This window comes from Drepanopeziza brunnea (assembly GCF_022702325.1).
Source record: "Drepanopeziza brunnea f. sp. 'multigermtubi' strain 214-2 chromosome Unknown ctg5, whole genome shotgun sequence".
In the NCBI taxonomy this organism is placed as follows: Eukaryota; Fungi; Ascomycota; class Leotiomycetes; order Helotiales; family Drepanopezizaceae; genus Drepanopeziza; species Drepanopeziza brunnea.
In genome coordinates, this window is record NW_027094068.1 from 2,259,232 (window position 1) to 2,276,390 (window position 17,159).

Genomic DNA, 17,159 nt, shown 5'->3' on the forward strand with positions numbered 1-17,159 from the left:
TGTCTAGTTATTTGATAAGAGGTTTTCTTTAACGTAGTTTTTACTTTCGATTAGATAGTACTTTGTATATAATTCCTTTACTTAACACGTCGCCGTACTTTATAAAAGGTTTCTAAGGTCTAAGCATTGCGTTTTGGATACCCGCCCGACGTTAATAAATACAATAACAACAATAATCGACGTACTCGCGAGATTTTGACGAAGTTGGGAATTTGTATACGCCACACTTAGTCAGTGCAGGGACCTATACTACTTACGTATGAAAAAGTACACCCAAAGTACCATTTTTACTACTTTAACACGGCGCAATGAAGGGAATAATAATATTAAATTAGAATTGTGTTAATTTTTGGGGGGTAAAACTCAGTACGGTGCATCTTTCCATACAAGAATAATTTGGATATAGTCGGGAGGTAGTTAAGGTAGTTTTATATTGATTATATAAGAGCGAAAGTACCTAGGGGTCCCGGGTCCCGGGTCCCTGGTGCCGACTTGCAGGGTAAGTCGGATCCCTGCAAATCGGATCAACTTCTCTCGAATTATATTTAAGGTAGCCGACGTTTAGGTTGCAAAGGGCCGTAAGTTTTAGCTTGCGGCCGAGCTGAAGGTCAAAATTATTTACATCTTTTTTATATAATTGTAAGGTTTGTTTCGTAGCTATATTAAAGTAATATAGCGTTAATATTCAAAGCCTCGGAAAGCAGCCTTATACGCGACGGGTATAGGCCTGGTAGTATGATCTTCTCAAAGCAAGATGCATTGAATGAATCTTAATAAACTTTGTGGCTAGACACTCAGGGAAAATGGAAAACACACGAGACATTTTCAGAATGCCCCCTAGCCTCTGCGATGCGGGTTTTTCTGCTGCTGCTGCTGGACCACTCTTTGAATGCGGCGTGTCAACACTCGACGAAGTGGATGATCAGTTCTAGGCCGACGAAGAAGAGTACCAAGCAGATGAATACCATATTAACTCTCCAAAGTGGCGCGCGGTGCTGTTGACTCCATAAGATCGCACTGCCTCCCGTGACTTTTCATTGGTGAAGATATATTACAACAACTACCTCCCAGGCGTAATAGTTACCGCCGGAGGGTTAGAAAACCGCGGTGATTGAAGTGGAGATTTGAACTTTTGAGACACCCTCAGGCGGTAATTATTATGGCTGTACTGTGGTTATTATAGCATCCGCGTACCTTTGCGCAGTCAATCGCTGATTAGTTGAGAGACAGATTAGACGTTATTAGCCACCCCGCGCGCTACTATTTCAAGTTTACGGACATGCGGTATTCCGGTGCGGGCTACATTTTTGGCTTGTGTCCAATAGCACGGGGTAGTTTGGGGTGATGAGGAGAAGCGGCTTATACCTGTCTGTCCACATGTCGAAAACCCTCCTAAATACAAGTCGAGTTTACAAAGAAAAGTACGTAACGACTTCGTAGGTAATCGTCGGTTTCCTTAGATTTTAATTCGAAAGAATTGACCGACTTGCTGTAGCAAGTCGGCACCACTAAGGCGGGACAGTAAAATTTGCTCTTTTTAAATGAATAAAAAATCAATCAACTATTATATAATAATTATTTTTGTTTAAAAAGATGCGCCGTATTCAGTTTGATATTAATCAATTAGTAGAATTTTAATTACAAGTTGTTATTCCTTTATTATGCTGAGTTAAAGTATCAAAAATATTACTTTTAATATATACTTTTCGATTTTAGTAATGCGTATATATCAGAATTGCTGGGTATATACTAGAATAAGCGAGGAACACGAAAATCGGACTTTTATTTAAATCTATTAAAAGAATACGTGCATCACTACCAACTTTGATTTAATAATTACCTTTAATAATATAATATATTAAATCATTTATTTTCGATCTATGCAACGTTTTTTTGAATTAAGGTTGTAGTTGTTAAGATATTTGCAATAAACAAATAAATTTAAATTATTTAAAACAGTTTTTGACCGTTTTTTCATTATATTTCAATGTATTTGATTACCACAAATAAATGCATCTTTATAATTTTAATTTAAGTTAGCATAGCAAAATTTTCTGAGCATATAAATATATATTTTTTTCTTTTTTGTATTAATAGTTGTTGTTTAATAAGTGGTATACCGTTACTGTCCCGCCTTGGTGGTGTCGACCTGGCGCAGGCAGGTCGGGAATTTTTATAAATTAAATTCAAGGTAACCGACGTTTATTTGAGATAATCCTCAAAACGAAACCAGAAAGATATATATACTTACTAGTTGTAATATTACTAAAATGAATAGAAAATTGTATAGAATTTTTTCAAGAGAGGTAGATATATAATCCTTTCCCTGGGAGTAAATTCGCAATCCTCTCCTCATCCTCTTCTTTTGCAAGCTTGTTCCGCTTCTTCAGCTCTCATAATCCTTTAGTACCATTTCGGATAATTTCAAAATACGATGCTATCGAAATATTTTTCCGCCACCTTGCTAGCCTTGTGCTTTCTCTTTGATAGCGCTCAAGGAATCGTCCAAGAAGAAGATGGATTCTTAGAAAGAATAGTCATCGGCTATCGAACAGTCAACACTGTAAGTTTCACTTGAATTATATAATATAAGATTTATACTAATTACCGCGAATTATAGGCGGAAGCCGAACTCATCAACAAGTTCAACATACCATATAGAGGTCAATGGGTCGATGATGCTCGCGAAAAGAAAAATCAATTAGGAAACGGCCTTCACTTGAGTAAGTTAATTTTTACTTATAAATCTTCACTTATCGTCACGCCAAGCTAACAATCCAAATAGCACAAGAACCTGCTTACTGGCCGGGTAATCTAAAGATAAATAATTGGTATTGTGTTATCGAGGCGGATAAGAATAAGCTTGAGATGGCGCCTAAGATATATATCCCTGAATATTACCAAAAAAAGGCTCCGAATGGTAGGGGTCGAGATATACAATTATGGCACAAGGGCGAAAAAGTTATCACGGATTACGTGGGGTTAACTATATCACCCCCCGAGAAAGCGCTACGCTTTTCATATATCTCACAATGGCAATGGGACATGCAGATGCTTATCCCATCTTATGTGGTAAACAAGAACGTGTTGGGTTTATGGTCTAAATGCTTTGAAACAAAGGGAGAGCTACAAGACTATTCGAACGAAATTGTTGATTGGCAGAGTTGGGAGATTGATGGACAGATTGGATCACCGAGCCCTGAAACTTTCGTTCCATGGATAAATGATGTTTGAAACATCCTTTGGCCCTGTAATATACGTAGTAATTGGAAGGGAGTGGCTCGTTACGTAATAGAACTTAATTACAACTGCTCTACGAGGTCGTCAAAGGCTGTAAGTATGCAACCTAGGCTCAGAAGCCCCTGCCCGGGTACGCGAATAGTGGCTGCGTCTTGACATTGAGAGGGTAATAAAAATCTACTGGGGTGGAGCAGGCTATTGACAGTTTGCAAATTCCCCGGTTCTACTGTAGGAAGTCGGCGATGTAGGCGAATACTAGGATGGTCATCATGTCGAAGAGTGAGAAGACTCCATAGCAACTCATGCTCCGAGTAAGGAGCCTCACTGTCGTCGACCAACTACTTTGCCATCTCCTCCAATTCCAATGTTTTCTTCCAGATCGCCAACACGAGCGATAACTCGAGATGTTCTCCCAAGTAAGGGCTCGTCCCAACTAAAATCTCGACTGGAGGCATGCGCTTCCTAGACTTTGGAGATACCTAATAAGTAATGGTTAGAACATTGTTGTGGATTGAAGAGGTTGAAGAGGTTGAAGAGGTTGAAGAGGTCGAAGAAGTCCTGATGTCCGTCCAGCTAAACGAGAACAGGCCTCGGTCTTGGCGCGGCCGCTTAGAGGTCAAGATTCACAGCTTGTTGACTCTCAACACATTTCAATCTCATTGCATCTGCCCCCAATTCCAGCCTTCGCTCTCCGCGGAGTCGTCAACAACACGAGCAACAATACCTCAATTGTGCTCTAAATGGCACCTCAACCTGAATTAGAGCCGTCGCGCAAACCAGGCCCCAAACCCCTTCAATCCAGCTCCCCCAAAAGGCAATATCTCATCCTCTACAACTTCGTCAGCGCCGTCCTCTGGTTCACCATTCTCGGGCGCGTCGTGCTGCTTGTACCTCTCGTCGGGTTTGGAAATGTTTATCCGGGTGTAGGAAGGTTCTGTAAATGGACCCAGACGCTGGCGCTGTTGGAGGTGGTGCATGCTGCGACTGGTAAACCCTTCCTTGTCCCATTTTCCATTTCCCCAAATAAAATCCAGTTGTTGATCGCAAGGGGTGCTGATACATGAGAGCAGGCATAGTACGAGCCCCCATCAGCACCACTGCTATGCAAGTCGCCAGCCGTCTCCTTCTCGTATGGGGAGTTGTCGATCAATTCCCCCTCCTCGCCCGCAGCGCTGGCTACTCGTCGATGCTCATCGCCTGGTCCGTCACCGAGGTTGTCCGCTATTCGTACTTCGTGTTCACGCTTAGCGGTTATTCGCCAGGCATCATCTCGTGGTTGAGGTATAATACGTTCTATGTGCTGTATCCGCTGGGCATTAGTAGCGAGTGTTGGTTGATCTGGAGCGCGATCAAGCCGGCGGCGGAGAAGAGACAGGAGTTTGCATGGGCGCTGCAATTAATTCTCCTTATTTATATCCCTGGTAGGTTTTTGGGATGGAGCCTCAAGGACTAGGGGTTGCTAACGCATTGTAGGATCGTACGTTTTGTTCACGCATATGATGGCGCAAAGGAGGAAAGTTATGAGGGGAAAGCAGATGCAAAAAGCCGAATGAGTACATCTGAATGGAGCGCCATGTAACGGAGGTTCCAATAGACTTTGCTCATGTCGCCATCGGAGTACACATCAACCTGTTACCGATTATATACCTCAATCCTACCAAATTTGGTTGATTTCGCATCCCTGTCCGACAGGGCTTGAGTATCGTAGCTGCAGAGGCCGTCTGTCCAGTCTGTCCAGTCTTTAGTATTGTTGTTCGGCATTCTGAAGAGCGTATTCGATGTTGAAGTCATAGCAATATGGCACGACAATAGAAGCTCCCAGTCAGCAGAGGACTTCAATCCCTCTTCACCATAAATAGAGGCCGGGCTTACACATGAATTGTGATGTGGTGAATGTGGTGGTACTCTCTGTACCTATATATCCGCATAACGTTACTGTACTATTTGAAAACGACTTGTGGCTTCGAACCAAAAGAACAAGATCTCCAAGCAAATCAATTCTCGCCTTGTCCTGCCTGTCATCAAAGTTGATCAGATTTTGTATCTATCTTTAAATTAAATCTCAGCCGTAAGACCAGATCCGGCTAACACAAGGTCATCGTGCTCTCTTCGATCCCTCTTATGGCATTCGATACCTTATGGCCTATCTAGGTACTCAACTATGGCGGTGACTGAATGCGAATTCATAGAAATACTATTCAAACCCCCAAGAGCGAGACCCCTTAACAAAGCTACGGAAAAAAAAGCTTGTTTGTTGTTCCCGCCACCAAGTATTGATAAGCGAGCTTTCTCTATGGCCGATGCGGCAGATACCTACCAGTACAGTAGGGATCTATTCCAGACGTCAACTTGCTATGATACTCTCCTTCCCCGTTTGCACCTCCAGGACCTCGAACTTGGGGCTACATCAGATAGCAGTGTGCCTTCCCTCTCATGTGTGGAGCTAAACTTTTAATCCGTTATCATGTCGATCCGTACCCGTGTTCGCATCCCGTATTATTCTACTCTTTACAGCTCATTCTCTTTGCTGACTCTTTCTCTTACTAGTTCACCCATTAATTGATTGATTCTGGCCTTTTTCTCTGTTACCAGTACCGCGATATTTGATTTGGCACGACTAAGTATCATCATTGGTCAAGTGTCTATAGGGTTTTGGTTATTCTGGTGATTAGCGTACGGTAAAAAGCGCTGGGGAAATCAATATCGAGATTTGACCGCAAGCAGCAAGCAACAAGCAGCAGTCAGTATGGCAGTTATCTGGGGCCTCGACCTGCACGAGATGCAGTGGGGGAAGTTCAAGGGCTCCTACATGTTCAACCAGGTGTACCACCTCCGCTGCACAAAGATGATCGTCTATCAGATTGCCATGATTCTCTGCGTGTGCTCCGAGAGCGTTGGCACTGCTGCGCTAACTGGTATTTCCTCCTTCCTCCTCGCCTCTTCTCCTAACTCTTTCCTTTTTCTTCAACACCGTACAGAGGATCTAAAAGATTTTGGGATACTGATCGTATTCTATTGTGCAGACTACGTGGACCAGCAAGACGCAATCTCTCGCCTCAGCGCGGGCCGCGCAATGGTCCACAACAGTGACATTGTTGGCATTTTCTCCTATAACATCTTCGTCGGCATCGCAGTCGCCACGATTTTCGGGTCCGGTTTCTTCTTCGATCTGTTCTGGCCTGAGAGGCAGGAATCCCGGGCTGTGAAGATGGCGTGGAAGGTGTGCTCAGTGGTAGTGTCTTTAATGGCGTTGGCGGATGCGTTGGCTATGACTGTATGCCTCATCCTCATCGCGCTCCGCAATTTTGCATTTAGACTATGGGACAAGAGCTAATGGATGTACCCCAGCTTATCATCGCAACGCACAAAGCGCACATCTCAGGTGTGTCACCAGTGGCGGCAGAGCTCTACGTCCGAGTCAACGGACCCCCGAATCGAATTTACAGAAAGAACGCGTACAACGTCGCCTCCGTATGTTTGCTGTGGCCCGGTGTTGTTGCGTCGTTTGCTAGGTATGCATACACCCTCGTCCTATCCCTCCTTCCTGACTCTGATTCCTTCATTTGTGAAAAAAGAGACTGATGATCGCCAGCACGTATATAATGCACAGATCCCTGCGTCACAACGAAGTCCACGGCCCGAAAGCAGCCGCCTACCGCGATGCCGCTCCCAAGCAAGGCGAGGAGGCATAGATCAATTTGCCGGTGAAGAAACCCGCCGTAAAATGAGAGAAGAAATTCCCATTCCTCTAGGTCCGGCGATCGAGGGGCGGCACTCTGGTACAAGGGCTTCATCATGTCGTGCGGGCGTTCGGAGCGGTAGAGAGGGGCGTACCGTGTAATGCGGGCTACCTGTTCCTGTAAGAACGTGCGGTTTCTGTGCTGTACGATACCTTGGCTTAGCGATTCCAGTCTAGATTCTGCCTGGATTAGCGATACCCCAAATTTGTCAATGTTTACTTTTCTCGTCTCGCTTAGTAGCGGATGCCAAGGTTCGGACACCTGCTTCGAGGGTTAGTGAGCATGAACAAGTCTGCTATATATCTGCTTTTCACTTGAAAGCACAGATCGAGATATCTCGGGTATCTTATCGGTAGATAGGTAAGTCGAGCGCTCTTATATATCTATAAGTAAATCTCCTTTCTCGAGACACACGATTCTCTCATTGCCAGGTACCATACAGGTGTCAAGTCTAGTGGCAATCTAGACGGAACTCTTCCAAGTAGAAATAAATATATAAACAAAATTATGTCAAGCCAGCCCGAAAATATCTCGTGTCACAAGGCATTGTGAGGTTGTGAAAAGGGGATCTGTATGGATGGATTGTTATGGGATGGCAAGGGATATGGAGGATATGGATATGGACAGGAATAGCGGAGAAAACTTCGTAGAAGCAGAACCGAGACAGGAGAAAGAAAAAAAGGTCGGCGGCGGAAGGGGGAAGGCGGTGACTTTGGCTTTGGCGGAGCGAGACGCTCGAGGAGAGGGGTACGTACAGTTTGCTTGCATATCCCTTTCTTATTGATAGGTAGCCTCAGATATAGAGGGTTTGTTTTAGTAGGCATAGACAGGTCTCGCGTTCAGGGCTCATTATCCACGCTGTTTTTGTTGCACATCACATCTAAATGTGCATTCCTTCTCACCGTGCTTCCTGCGATTGAGAGTAGTCAGTAGTCGACTTGCCTTATTGGCGTTAGCCCAATGCAAACATAAACTCGCGTCAGCTGCGCACCAAGTGAGGAATTGAACCAAATGAAAATGAAAATGCAGATGAGCGCTAATAAATTTGTATAGTAGATATGAATCTACCAAAAATTCCTAGCCTTCGCACTTCTGCAAATACCCATATCCGGATGCATCGGCCGGCCCACCAATGCAGTAATCCACCCCATCCCGGGTTGAAGTTTAGTTGTGCCTCCCGACGCCAACACCAATACCAGTAAAAACAAATACAGTCAATAACAGGGGGACCCGTCACCCTTGAAGATTATCCTCGCTATGCATGTGTGATCAGTGCAAATAAAATGCTCACGCCCTCCAGAGACGCCGTGGCGTGTCGATTACAAAATAATGAAATATGATCGTCTTGCGGACGCAGGAAGTTCCTTGTGGGCCTTTCCCTTGGGTATCTTTGTTTGTCAACATTAGACGTCTCTGCCACGGTTCATGCGTCGTCATCTTCGATGATGATACGGTCTTCGGTATCAGGAAGGAGTCGGCGTGATCCGCGTTGAGATGCAGGGATCCCGTCTCGCGAGGCACCGAAATCGAGGACCTGGGAAAGTAAGTTAGTAGGGTAATATACAAGAATATGTAGTATGCCTACCTCAACATATGTAAGATTGTCACGCTGTACAGCGGCAACACATCTGCGCTGGTCGAACTTGACTTGCCAGACTCCACTGAGATCAGTGAGGATATCCTTGATGCATTCACCTGTCTTGATATCCCACAGCTTCAAAGTTCGGTCAGATCCGGATATGACCTTTTGACCATCGTGTTGGAAGCAGGTAATAGCACCAGTGTGGGCACTGAGGGTGCTTTTGCACTTGCCGTTCTCTGGGTCCCAGATCCGCAGCGTAGAGTCTGCAGCGGCGGAGACGAGACGTTCATCCCGGAGATCTAGCAGGCCAACAAGCGATGAGTGACCCTCGAGAGTGTACAGACAAACACCAGTTTCCAGGGACCAGATCTTGACGAAGTTGTCCATTGAACCACTGATGCATCGGTTTCTCTTATGGTCCAAGACGACGCTATAGACCTTCATAGCATGGCCTCGCAGAACATGGATTGTCTCTCCGGTAGAGATCTTCCAGACCCGTACACTGTTGTCGTAGCTGCCACTGACAAGGGTATCTTGATGAGCAGCAATGGCACGGACAGAATGAGAATGACCCGTTAAGGTGCGAACGAAATACGGGCAGTCTGTGTCGTTTGCTGGTGGTCCATTTTGAATGTAGCGCTTGGAACCAGCCTCGGGTAATTTCCAAACTCGGAGTTGAGAGTCCCTCGAGCCGGTGATGATGAGTGGCTGTGAAGGAACCATGATTGGCTTACCATCCACTGCCTTTCCAACCAACTCAGGCATGAGAATCTGGAGGCATCTCACGGTGGAAGTGTGCCCATGGAAGACTTGAGTGCAGAGTCCCTTCTCGATATCCCAGACACGAACGGAGCGATCAGTCGAGCCCGAAACCAGAACATTGCCTTCGTACTGTAGAGCCCAAACCCCTCCATCATGACCAGTAAGCTTCTTGCGGAGGACACCCGTCTTCGTGTCGTAAACATGTATCATATTATCATCAGAACCCGTCAAGATCTTGTCGTCATCGAACTGTAGACATGTAATGACATTAGCCGGGTGTGCGGGGAACGCAAAGTGATGAGGGGCGACTTTGCCATCCGTCCAGGCGTGCTGAAGCATGTAATGACGACGATAGAGCGACTTAAATAGATGCAACTTTCGTAAAGTTGGCAGGCTTAACTTGGGGTCTGGAACAGCTAAAACAGCAGCATTGGCAGCAGTGATGGGACCTTGAGACTTATGAAATCTGGCTGTGTGGGGATATCTAGCTAGCATGCCATTTGCCTTGTCTGCAAACTCGTGGCCAACCGCTCGCCGCTTTGAACGGTCTGTATTTGAGCCCACTCCGACTCGCTTTCTCTTGGTAACAGAGCGGCCCTTGCGAACTGGAATGGGGTCGGGTTTGCTGATACTGCTGGTCGCGTTATCAGCTCCTGAGGACGATGCTACTCGATCAGGGCTCAAGTCTTGCTCGCATCCATCTGGGCCGACAGGGTCTTGCCAGCCCCAGCCTTGCTGAATGGCTTTGTCGAGTTCACCAGCAGGCATAACGAAGCCATCGTGATCAAATAGTTCCTTCCAGCCAGTCTCATTCGTGTCGACGATATCTCTCCATCGCTTTGAGACTTGTGAGGCTCGGCAAAGGTCTCGGTGATTCATGAAACTGAGGACGTGGAGGCTCAATTCCAATGGAAGCTGATCCAAAAAATCGCACTTCAAAGCAGGGTTGACAACGTGAGCCACGACATGCAAAGTCTTTCTCGAACATCGCCGAAGTAGCTGATACATCATTAAAGTTTGCATCTTCACTGGCATGGCATCAAAACTGAGTAGCATTGATTGAGCATCCATAACAGAAGGACTATGTGTGTCGCGGATGAGTGATGGCTCCTCAGATCTGCAAAGGGACATTGCTTGAGATTCGTAGGCCAACGTCTCATCGTCGATGGCTTGTTGACTATCATCATCCTGGGTTGCAGGGCTGCCAAGGAGCTCGTCTCCAGCGGTAATGGCTCCTGAAGACTGATTGGGATTAAGTGTTGCAGAAGCGAATGTTGGCGAGAGACCTGGACTTGGTAAACTGGCGTTTTGGGCAGCAGCCGTATTTAAAGTCGGCCGTTGTTGTGCCGAGGTCGTACTGCTTCCGCTCACGAGCTCCAAGTCTGATTCAGCGGTAGGAGGTGTTGCAACGGCATTAGCAAAGTCCTGGCTCACTGCATCGACTGGGCTTTGAACGTCCTCGAAGGAATCATTTAGGGTCGTTGCAGAATGCGGAGTGTACGTACTCTCCTCGAAGAAGGGGGCAGTGTATGGTTGAGCGCGATCGGTGGCAATATCAAGATCGGACATGTCAGGGGTTGCGGGAAGCAAAGGCTCATCCATTAAATGTACACCCAATCCTTGATGGGGTCTCCGTCGCGCCACCCTGATCGAATTGTGATCCTGGCCCTGCTTCATGATATTCCTCTTGGACTTGTGTGGTCGTTCGGTCATGGACGTGGGGGAGTCGGGCTGCGTTTCTTGGAGGCGGCTGGTGGATCTTCTTTGGTTGACCATCGCCAGCTTCTGGCTCAGTCGATCTGCCCGCTGGGTCTCTCCTTTCTCGGTAGGGGTGGCCTTCAAGCCTCTTGAAGCCTGGATTTTACTTTGATCACTCATACATGATGGCGTGCGGCTGGGTGCCAGGAGATCCTATACAAAGAAGTTAACGGTGGTCACAGGGACCAGGTAGGATGACGTGGAATACTGACCTCGATGGCAATATCGTCTTCACCCAGATATGAATCTCCGCCGATTTCGTACGAGAAGTTCAACAACTCAGCGGGAGGAGGCTTCATAGCCAGTGGGTATTCCTTTGCGTTGAGCTGGCCAAGCGATCGTTGACGAACCAGGAGAGGTGGGTATGAGCGCTTGGTGGTCGTCGTCGTCGTGACTGTTTTGGTCTCCACGCATTCTGCCAGCTCGACTTGCAAACTTGAGGTGCGTCGAGAGACTGCCTCACCGCCTTCTACCCATCCCACCGAGACTGTGCGGTTACGAGATCGTAATGCCGGGGGAGATTGAGATTTTGCAACACCCTGCAGGTACTTGGGATTCGATGCAAAAGGACTCGGAGAGCCTTCTGATATGAAATGTGAAGGGGCGGTGATGGGTTGTTGAGCAGATACTGCCCGCCGCTTTGCGACAGGGCGAATGGGAGGGTCCATGATAGGTGAGGTGAAGTGTTGTTGTATTGAACGTGTTTGTTGTTATTGTCGTCGGGCTTCTGTTAAAAGGTGGTTGGAGTCTAGCCCCTCCCCTGATGAAGCGAACGCGTCGACAACAAACTCGCGACGCGTAGGAAGCTACCAGCTGTACACTACCACCGGTATCCTAGAAAAGCACCAGTAACGGCATAGCCGATCTTCGCTGGTCTTTTACGGGTCTGAGGAGGGTGGCCGGGAGGGTTATCGTCGAGGGGGTAGTTGGTGGAACAGAGCGGGATGTCGGAGTCGAAGCAAATCAAGTCCACCCAGGATAGATCGAGCGTCAGAAAGTCGTGAATGAGAGGTTTTTCGAGAGAGGGTGTCGAGCGTCGAGAATAAAGAATAGAGAAGGGGAGTGGAGTGGTAGGTAGAGAGACGTTGTGCTCGGGGATCGGAGCCGGAGGCGGAGGAGAGAGAAGCGACGTTGTGGATAATGCCAGTTGCTGACCCCGAGTTGACATGACCACCGCCTTCACCCTCACCTTTGCTACTCCACCGCCCATTTCTGCCGAGCCTCCCCCCCACCCCCCGCCAACCCCTTCCCGCTCTATTGTAACTTCTTCTTGCCTTCTTGCCTTCTTGCCTGTCACGAACACCGAACTTTATCGTGGCCACATACGTTGCTACATCCGTCTCTCAAAGTTGGTGGTTTAGACATAAGGCCCCCTCGACTTTATTTGTTTACTCTGATAAATCTCCAGCTTTTGTTTCTTTGTTATCCCTCGCTTGGTCCCCTGGAACGGGCCGAAAAAGGGGTCGGGATACTTCGCAGAACATGTACTGGATACCTATCATGATACGGTACTTTGTCTGTCAGATCGGTGTACCGTCTCCAAACCTCGCAAGCGGTCGAACATCTGTTTATATACATGCACCAGTCTCACGTATATCCATCTTTTCAGGATAAATCCTTACCTATCTCTATCTACGATGGCCACGTGAAGTACCTAGTCACGTGGTCAACGGTCGAGCCCGCTTTGCCGTTTAACAGTCGTTCCTTCCCAAATGATACCCGTCCGTGCCCGCGCTCATGCCAAGTAGGACGGATGCACATGACCTGAGGCCCGGCTACTTTCTTACTTCGCTTCTCTTCCTTCTCTTCTTTTCTTCCTTCCCTTCCCTCCTCAACCCTCAAATCTCAACCTCCCACCTACTTCCTCCCTCATAACCACATCTCCATAACCCAATAACCTTCGTCCCATCGCATTGGTACAGCAAGAAAAGGGTCACAGAGTGCCAGCTTGGTGACAGGTATCGCCCGCACCACAATCAAAACCGTCTTTTCTCTCTCTTCCTCGACGCGGATCGTAGACCGCAGTCATCGCACGCACAACAGGGAATTCCTCAACGCGAGAACCAGCGGACATCCATCACAATGCCGTCCGCATCGGCATCAGCATCGGCTTCGGCTTCGGCACGCGGCAAGAACATCGCCAAGAAGATTTCGCAAAAGTCGAAATCGAAGCCGAAGCCCAAGCCTCGACCACAATCCAAGTCCAAGCATGCTTCCGAGATTTCGTTGAAGCCACAGCACAGCTTCGACCTGATGAGGACCGCCATCGCTGCGACTGTAAGTGCACGCCCCCCTCTCTGCAGCTGCTCGTCTCGTCTCGTCTGCCACCTGAATCTGACTCTGAGTGCTCACTGCATGTTGTAGATATTCCAAGTCATCCACTTTCGGTGCCACATATATTCCCATCCTTGAGTCCTCTCCTCAACTGACTTGCGCTACAGTCAGGCTTTCCGTAGCGCAAAATGGGTGAAACGAACCTTCGACCCAACGGACCCGGATACTTCATACGATGCTTTTCTAGCAGGTACCAACGACAAGAACACGCCCAACGGTTTCTTCTGGATGGTTCCGGTGCCTGGCGAAGACTTGCAAGTGGACAAGCTATTGTCTCGTCTTGTATGTCCTTCATCTCTCTTGTACCACCACGTGCGATTAACAGCACAACTCAGGAGATCGGTGTCAGTGACGCTCTGGCGAAAAAGCATCTACGCAAAGTCCAATTGTCTTTTCATAGCCCTGGTATCGATGCGATATCCAACGAGAATGCTCTCGAGTTGTGCGCCATGACTGTGACATACGGAAGCGACGGTGCCTACCTCAGCACCGAGATTAGGAACAGCCAAGGTTCTGAGCCTGCCCAAGTTCACGTCCTGGATGGGAAGAACCAGCTCAAATACATGATCGACGGAGTCAAGGACTATCTCGTCGCTAATAAAAAGAGCCCTGCCCTACCAGGTAACCAAGCCAAGTCAACCATGAGATCCACGATACTGACGTGTTTCTTTGAAAGCTGGCTCTCGTGTCAGTATGCAGCTGGACTATACTGATGATACGCCCGAAGATTATGAGCCCGAGGCCTTTCATCCAGGCGACTATGGTACAAAGAAACTTCTCGATATGAGCAAGAGTAGTACTGATCTTTTGACAATGAACACGGGTTTTCACACGTAAGCTGAATTGCCCCGTAAGCTAAGGGAGTGGCTAGTGCTTACTTGAAAAGCATCGCCTATAGTTTCATCCTCCCAGGCCTCAGAGATATCCAAGACGCGCAATGTATCGAGGAATCACCAATTACCGGGCCCGAAGCGAGCAGAGCCTACAGCAGCCAAGCGCCTCAGCGTAACGTTCGCCCTAATCATCGGTCCTCCTCAGTCATTTCTGAATCTGATGGAGGCTACACGCAATCCCAAAATCTAACGATGCTACAGCAAGCAGTAGGCAGAATCGCTTCCTATTGGATTATACATAATGCTGATACACGTGACTCCGCAGGGCTCCTCGAGGGTTCCCCTTGCTTCTTCCCAGGACACACAACCATACTTCACTCAATTTGTATCCGGACCACAAGGAAAAGCATTGGCCCGCGGCGAGACTGCCACCGGACAGATCGTCGCTCCTCTCTACACGCAGGATGTCTACGAACAGCTCGAACATTGCGTACGGGGCATGTCCACACAGCGAGACGACGATCTTGATGATTCTCCAAGAACTGTCATCAGTTGCGAATGCCATGTGGATGTCGCGAAAGGATCTTTAGTACAGTCTCGCCTAATCTTCTCATTCGGCTATTGGGTTACTGCTAACGGGGAACAGATTGAGTGCCCGGGGTGCAAGAGGTTTCAACATGCCGAATGTTACGGCTATCGTCAAAACATTCCCGAGTTCCACTTCTGCTACAATTGCATCAAAGTACGCTTCCCACAAGTCATTATAGATATGGATCAGGTAAGCGAAGAGTGCTTGATAAGAAGAGCTCTCGGCTTCTTTCTTGACCGGGAGCCTCTGTCAGCGACGGTGGATGAGCTCGGGATTCATCTTGGTGAGGACAAAACCTTGGGATATGCTTTGATCGAAGCTGACTGCTACTAGGACACGGCACTGAAAATACAACCGCCACTCTTCGTAACCTGGAATCCAAAGGCTACATCCAGCCAATTTCGACCAAGGGGAAGAAGAAGAAAGGGCCCCCAACCTACAAATACGTTGGAGATTATGACACTATCTGTCGAGAGTACTTCGAGCCAAGAAAGGGACTCCATCTGCTCGTAAGCATCTTTTGAATGGGCCGCTCAAATAGTGGTATTCCGTGCTGATTTTGAACAGTTCCAACAACCAGATGTCGATATTTCGGACTCTGAGGCCACAGCTTGTCATTTCAGTGCCGACGAGGATGCCCTACATGGTTACGGAATGGCACTAAGATCGGCTGGCCCTACACCTCCAGCCTCTTCAAACAATCTCCCCGCTATTCGTGGCCTGACAGGCTCAATACAAATAGCCTCTTCTCTAAGTGACGGTACGACCCAGGACGACTCCAACATAGGTTCTCTGGCAAATTCAGGCATCCGTAGAGCTCGAGCTCCCAGCGGTTCTCGCTGCTTGAGACGCCAGTCCACTCCAAAGACCCCTGGACAAGGAAGCACTACTCAAGGAACTCCAAGTCCCCAGCCGAGCAGAAACAAGCGAGTCGCCTCGCTAATTTCGCAGAGCCGACCAGGGAAGCGCCACAGAAGTAGTCAGATGAGCCCGATGGTTGTGAACTCGTATGGTCCTTGAAACCAGGTCATGTGAAGACGAGTTGTATTGAAACCCTCAGGTGGCTGGCGAACAATCGGTGGCGTTCATGCGGTAACGATTTGCTAGTGCAATTGCTGTTTTGAGGAATTTACGGGACTTGAGCGGCAGATTTGAAAGAGCTGGGCGCGTTATATCTGCTCTATATTTGCTCATTTCTGGTGCTTTCGATATTGCATCCTGCTGTATAGCACATGGCGCACTTTCATAGCCAGGTTCGAACGAAATAGCACATTTACTCTATCGCTTCACTATCTGCATTATTTTCGGATTACCCGCGAAAGTCGAGAATACCTCGACTCGGCTTTAGTTGCGGGACTGAAATGCCAAGGGCCACTTGTACTGCATCAATTCATCAACTCTTACGGTCTGCTAACGCCGACATCTACAGCATAGTAACGAACCCGCCAGCGGATCACAGCAGAGCTCAATGGTGAGCACACCCACTCGCTATGGTAACATGCCAGCACCTCATGAACCCGTGTCGTGTGCTTTAGGTTGGGCAATTTATGATGTATAACATGATATGATGTACCGGATATGAATGAAGACAATGCCGATCGCCAGCCACTACGAAGCCGCGATGCAACAAATAGCTTTGCAAGAAATCTTCCATCCTGCATATATATATATGTATATATTTATACACGCCCACATCTCTCTCTCTCTCTCTCTCTCTCTCTCTCTCTCTCTCTCTCTCTCTCTCTCTCTCTCTCTCTCTCTCTCTCTCTCTCTCTCTCTCTCTCTCCTTATCCTCCCTTCCTCCATCCATCCATCCATCCATCCTTCCTCTTCTACACTCCATCCTCCCTCCCCTCCTCTTCTACACACTCACACCCACACTCACACCCACAGTACAAGCATCAGCATCAGCATCAGCAGCAGCAATTCGCGAGAGTACAGTAACCCGGGTTTTTTTTTTTTTTTTTTTTTTTTTTTTTTTCAGGTGTGGAGCTTTTCTTTTCTTTTCGAGGGTTTGGGAAATTGGAGGGTTTTTTTGGGGGGGGGGGGGGGGGTGCGTGTTTGAGGAGATGGGAGAGGGGGAGGGGGGGGGGGGGGGGGGGGAAGGAGAAGAAGGGGGAGGAGAGGAGGAGAAGAGGGGAGAAGAAGGGGGAGGAGAGGAGGGGATGTGAGAATGGGGCTGCGTGTTATTTACTCTTTGCTTGCTTGGTTGGGAGAAGAAGGAGATAAAAAGGGAAAATTAAAAGGGAAAATTAAAAGGGAGAGGGGGGAGAGAGAGAGAGAGAGAGAGAGAGAGAGAGAGAGAGAGAGAGAGAGAGAAG

The 17,159-nt window shown here is 47.8% G+C and overlaps 5 protein-coding genes across 5 annotated transcripts; 4 read left to right on the plus strand and 1 right to left on the minus strand.

Moving 5' to 3' along the window:
* Positions 1 to 2,434: 2,434 nt before the first annotated feature.
* On the plus strand, positions 2,435 to 2,813 carry L3040_003962 (uncharacterized protein; the record flags this gene model as incomplete). The annotated part of the gene is made up of 3 exons (XM_066156610.1): positions 2,435 to 2,563; positions 2,621 to 2,727; positions 2,786 to 2,813. The coding sequence occupies 3 exons, from the start codon at positions 2,435 to 2,437 to the stop codon at positions 2,811 to 2,813; spliced, it is 264 nt and encodes an 87-aa protein (XP_066012186.1).
* A 1,167-nt stretch (positions 2,814 to 3,980) lies between these two features.
* On the plus strand, positions 3,981 to 4,793 carry L3040_003963 (uncharacterized protein; the record flags this gene model as incomplete). The annotated part of the gene is made up of 3 exons (XM_007294856.1): positions 3,981 to 4,227; positions 4,311 to 4,661; positions 4,714 to 4,793. The coding sequence occupies 3 exons, from the start codon at positions 3,981 to 3,983 to the stop codon at positions 4,791 to 4,793; spliced, it is 678 nt and encodes a 225-aa protein (XP_007294918.1).
* Positions 4,794 to 5,986: 1,193 nt separating this feature from the next.
* L3040_003964 (uncharacterized protein) lies at positions 5,987 to 6,932 on the plus strand (the record flags this gene model as incomplete). The annotated part of the gene is made up of 4 exons (XM_007294855.2): positions 5,987 to 6,155; positions 6,264 to 6,514; positions 6,589 to 6,752; positions 6,833 to 6,932. The coding sequence occupies 4 exons, from the start codon at positions 5,987 to 5,989 to the stop codon at positions 6,930 to 6,932; spliced, it is 684 nt and encodes a 227-aa protein (XP_007294917.1).
* A 1,471-nt stretch (positions 6,933 to 8,403) lies between these two features.
* On the minus strand, positions 8,404 to 11,750 carry L3040_003965 (uncharacterized protein; the record flags this gene model as incomplete). The annotated part of the gene is made up of 3 exons (XM_007294854.2): positions 8,404 to 8,514; positions 8,566 to 11,235; positions 11,295 to 11,750. 3 exons carry the CDS (start codon positions 11,748 to 11,750, stop codon positions 8,404 to 8,406), a joined length of 3,237 nt encoding a protein of 1,078 aa, XP_007294916.2.
* Positions 11,751 to 13,164: 1,414 nt separating this feature from the next.
* L3040_003966 (uncharacterized protein) lies at positions 13,165 to 15,858 on the plus strand (the record flags this gene model as incomplete). Its single annotated transcript, XM_066156611.1, has 10 exons — positions 13,165 to 13,359; positions 13,447 to 13,469; positions 13,524 to 13,698; positions 13,752 to 14,037; positions 14,093 to 14,249; positions 14,303 to 14,516; positions 14,575 to 14,838; positions 14,896 to 15,121; positions 15,172 to 15,347; positions 15,406 to 15,858. The coding sequence occupies 10 exons, from the start codon at positions 13,165 to 13,167 to the stop codon at positions 15,856 to 15,858; spliced, it is 2,169 nt and encodes a 722-aa protein (XP_066012187.1).
* Between the last annotated feature and the right edge of the window lie 1,301 nt (positions 15,859 to 17,159).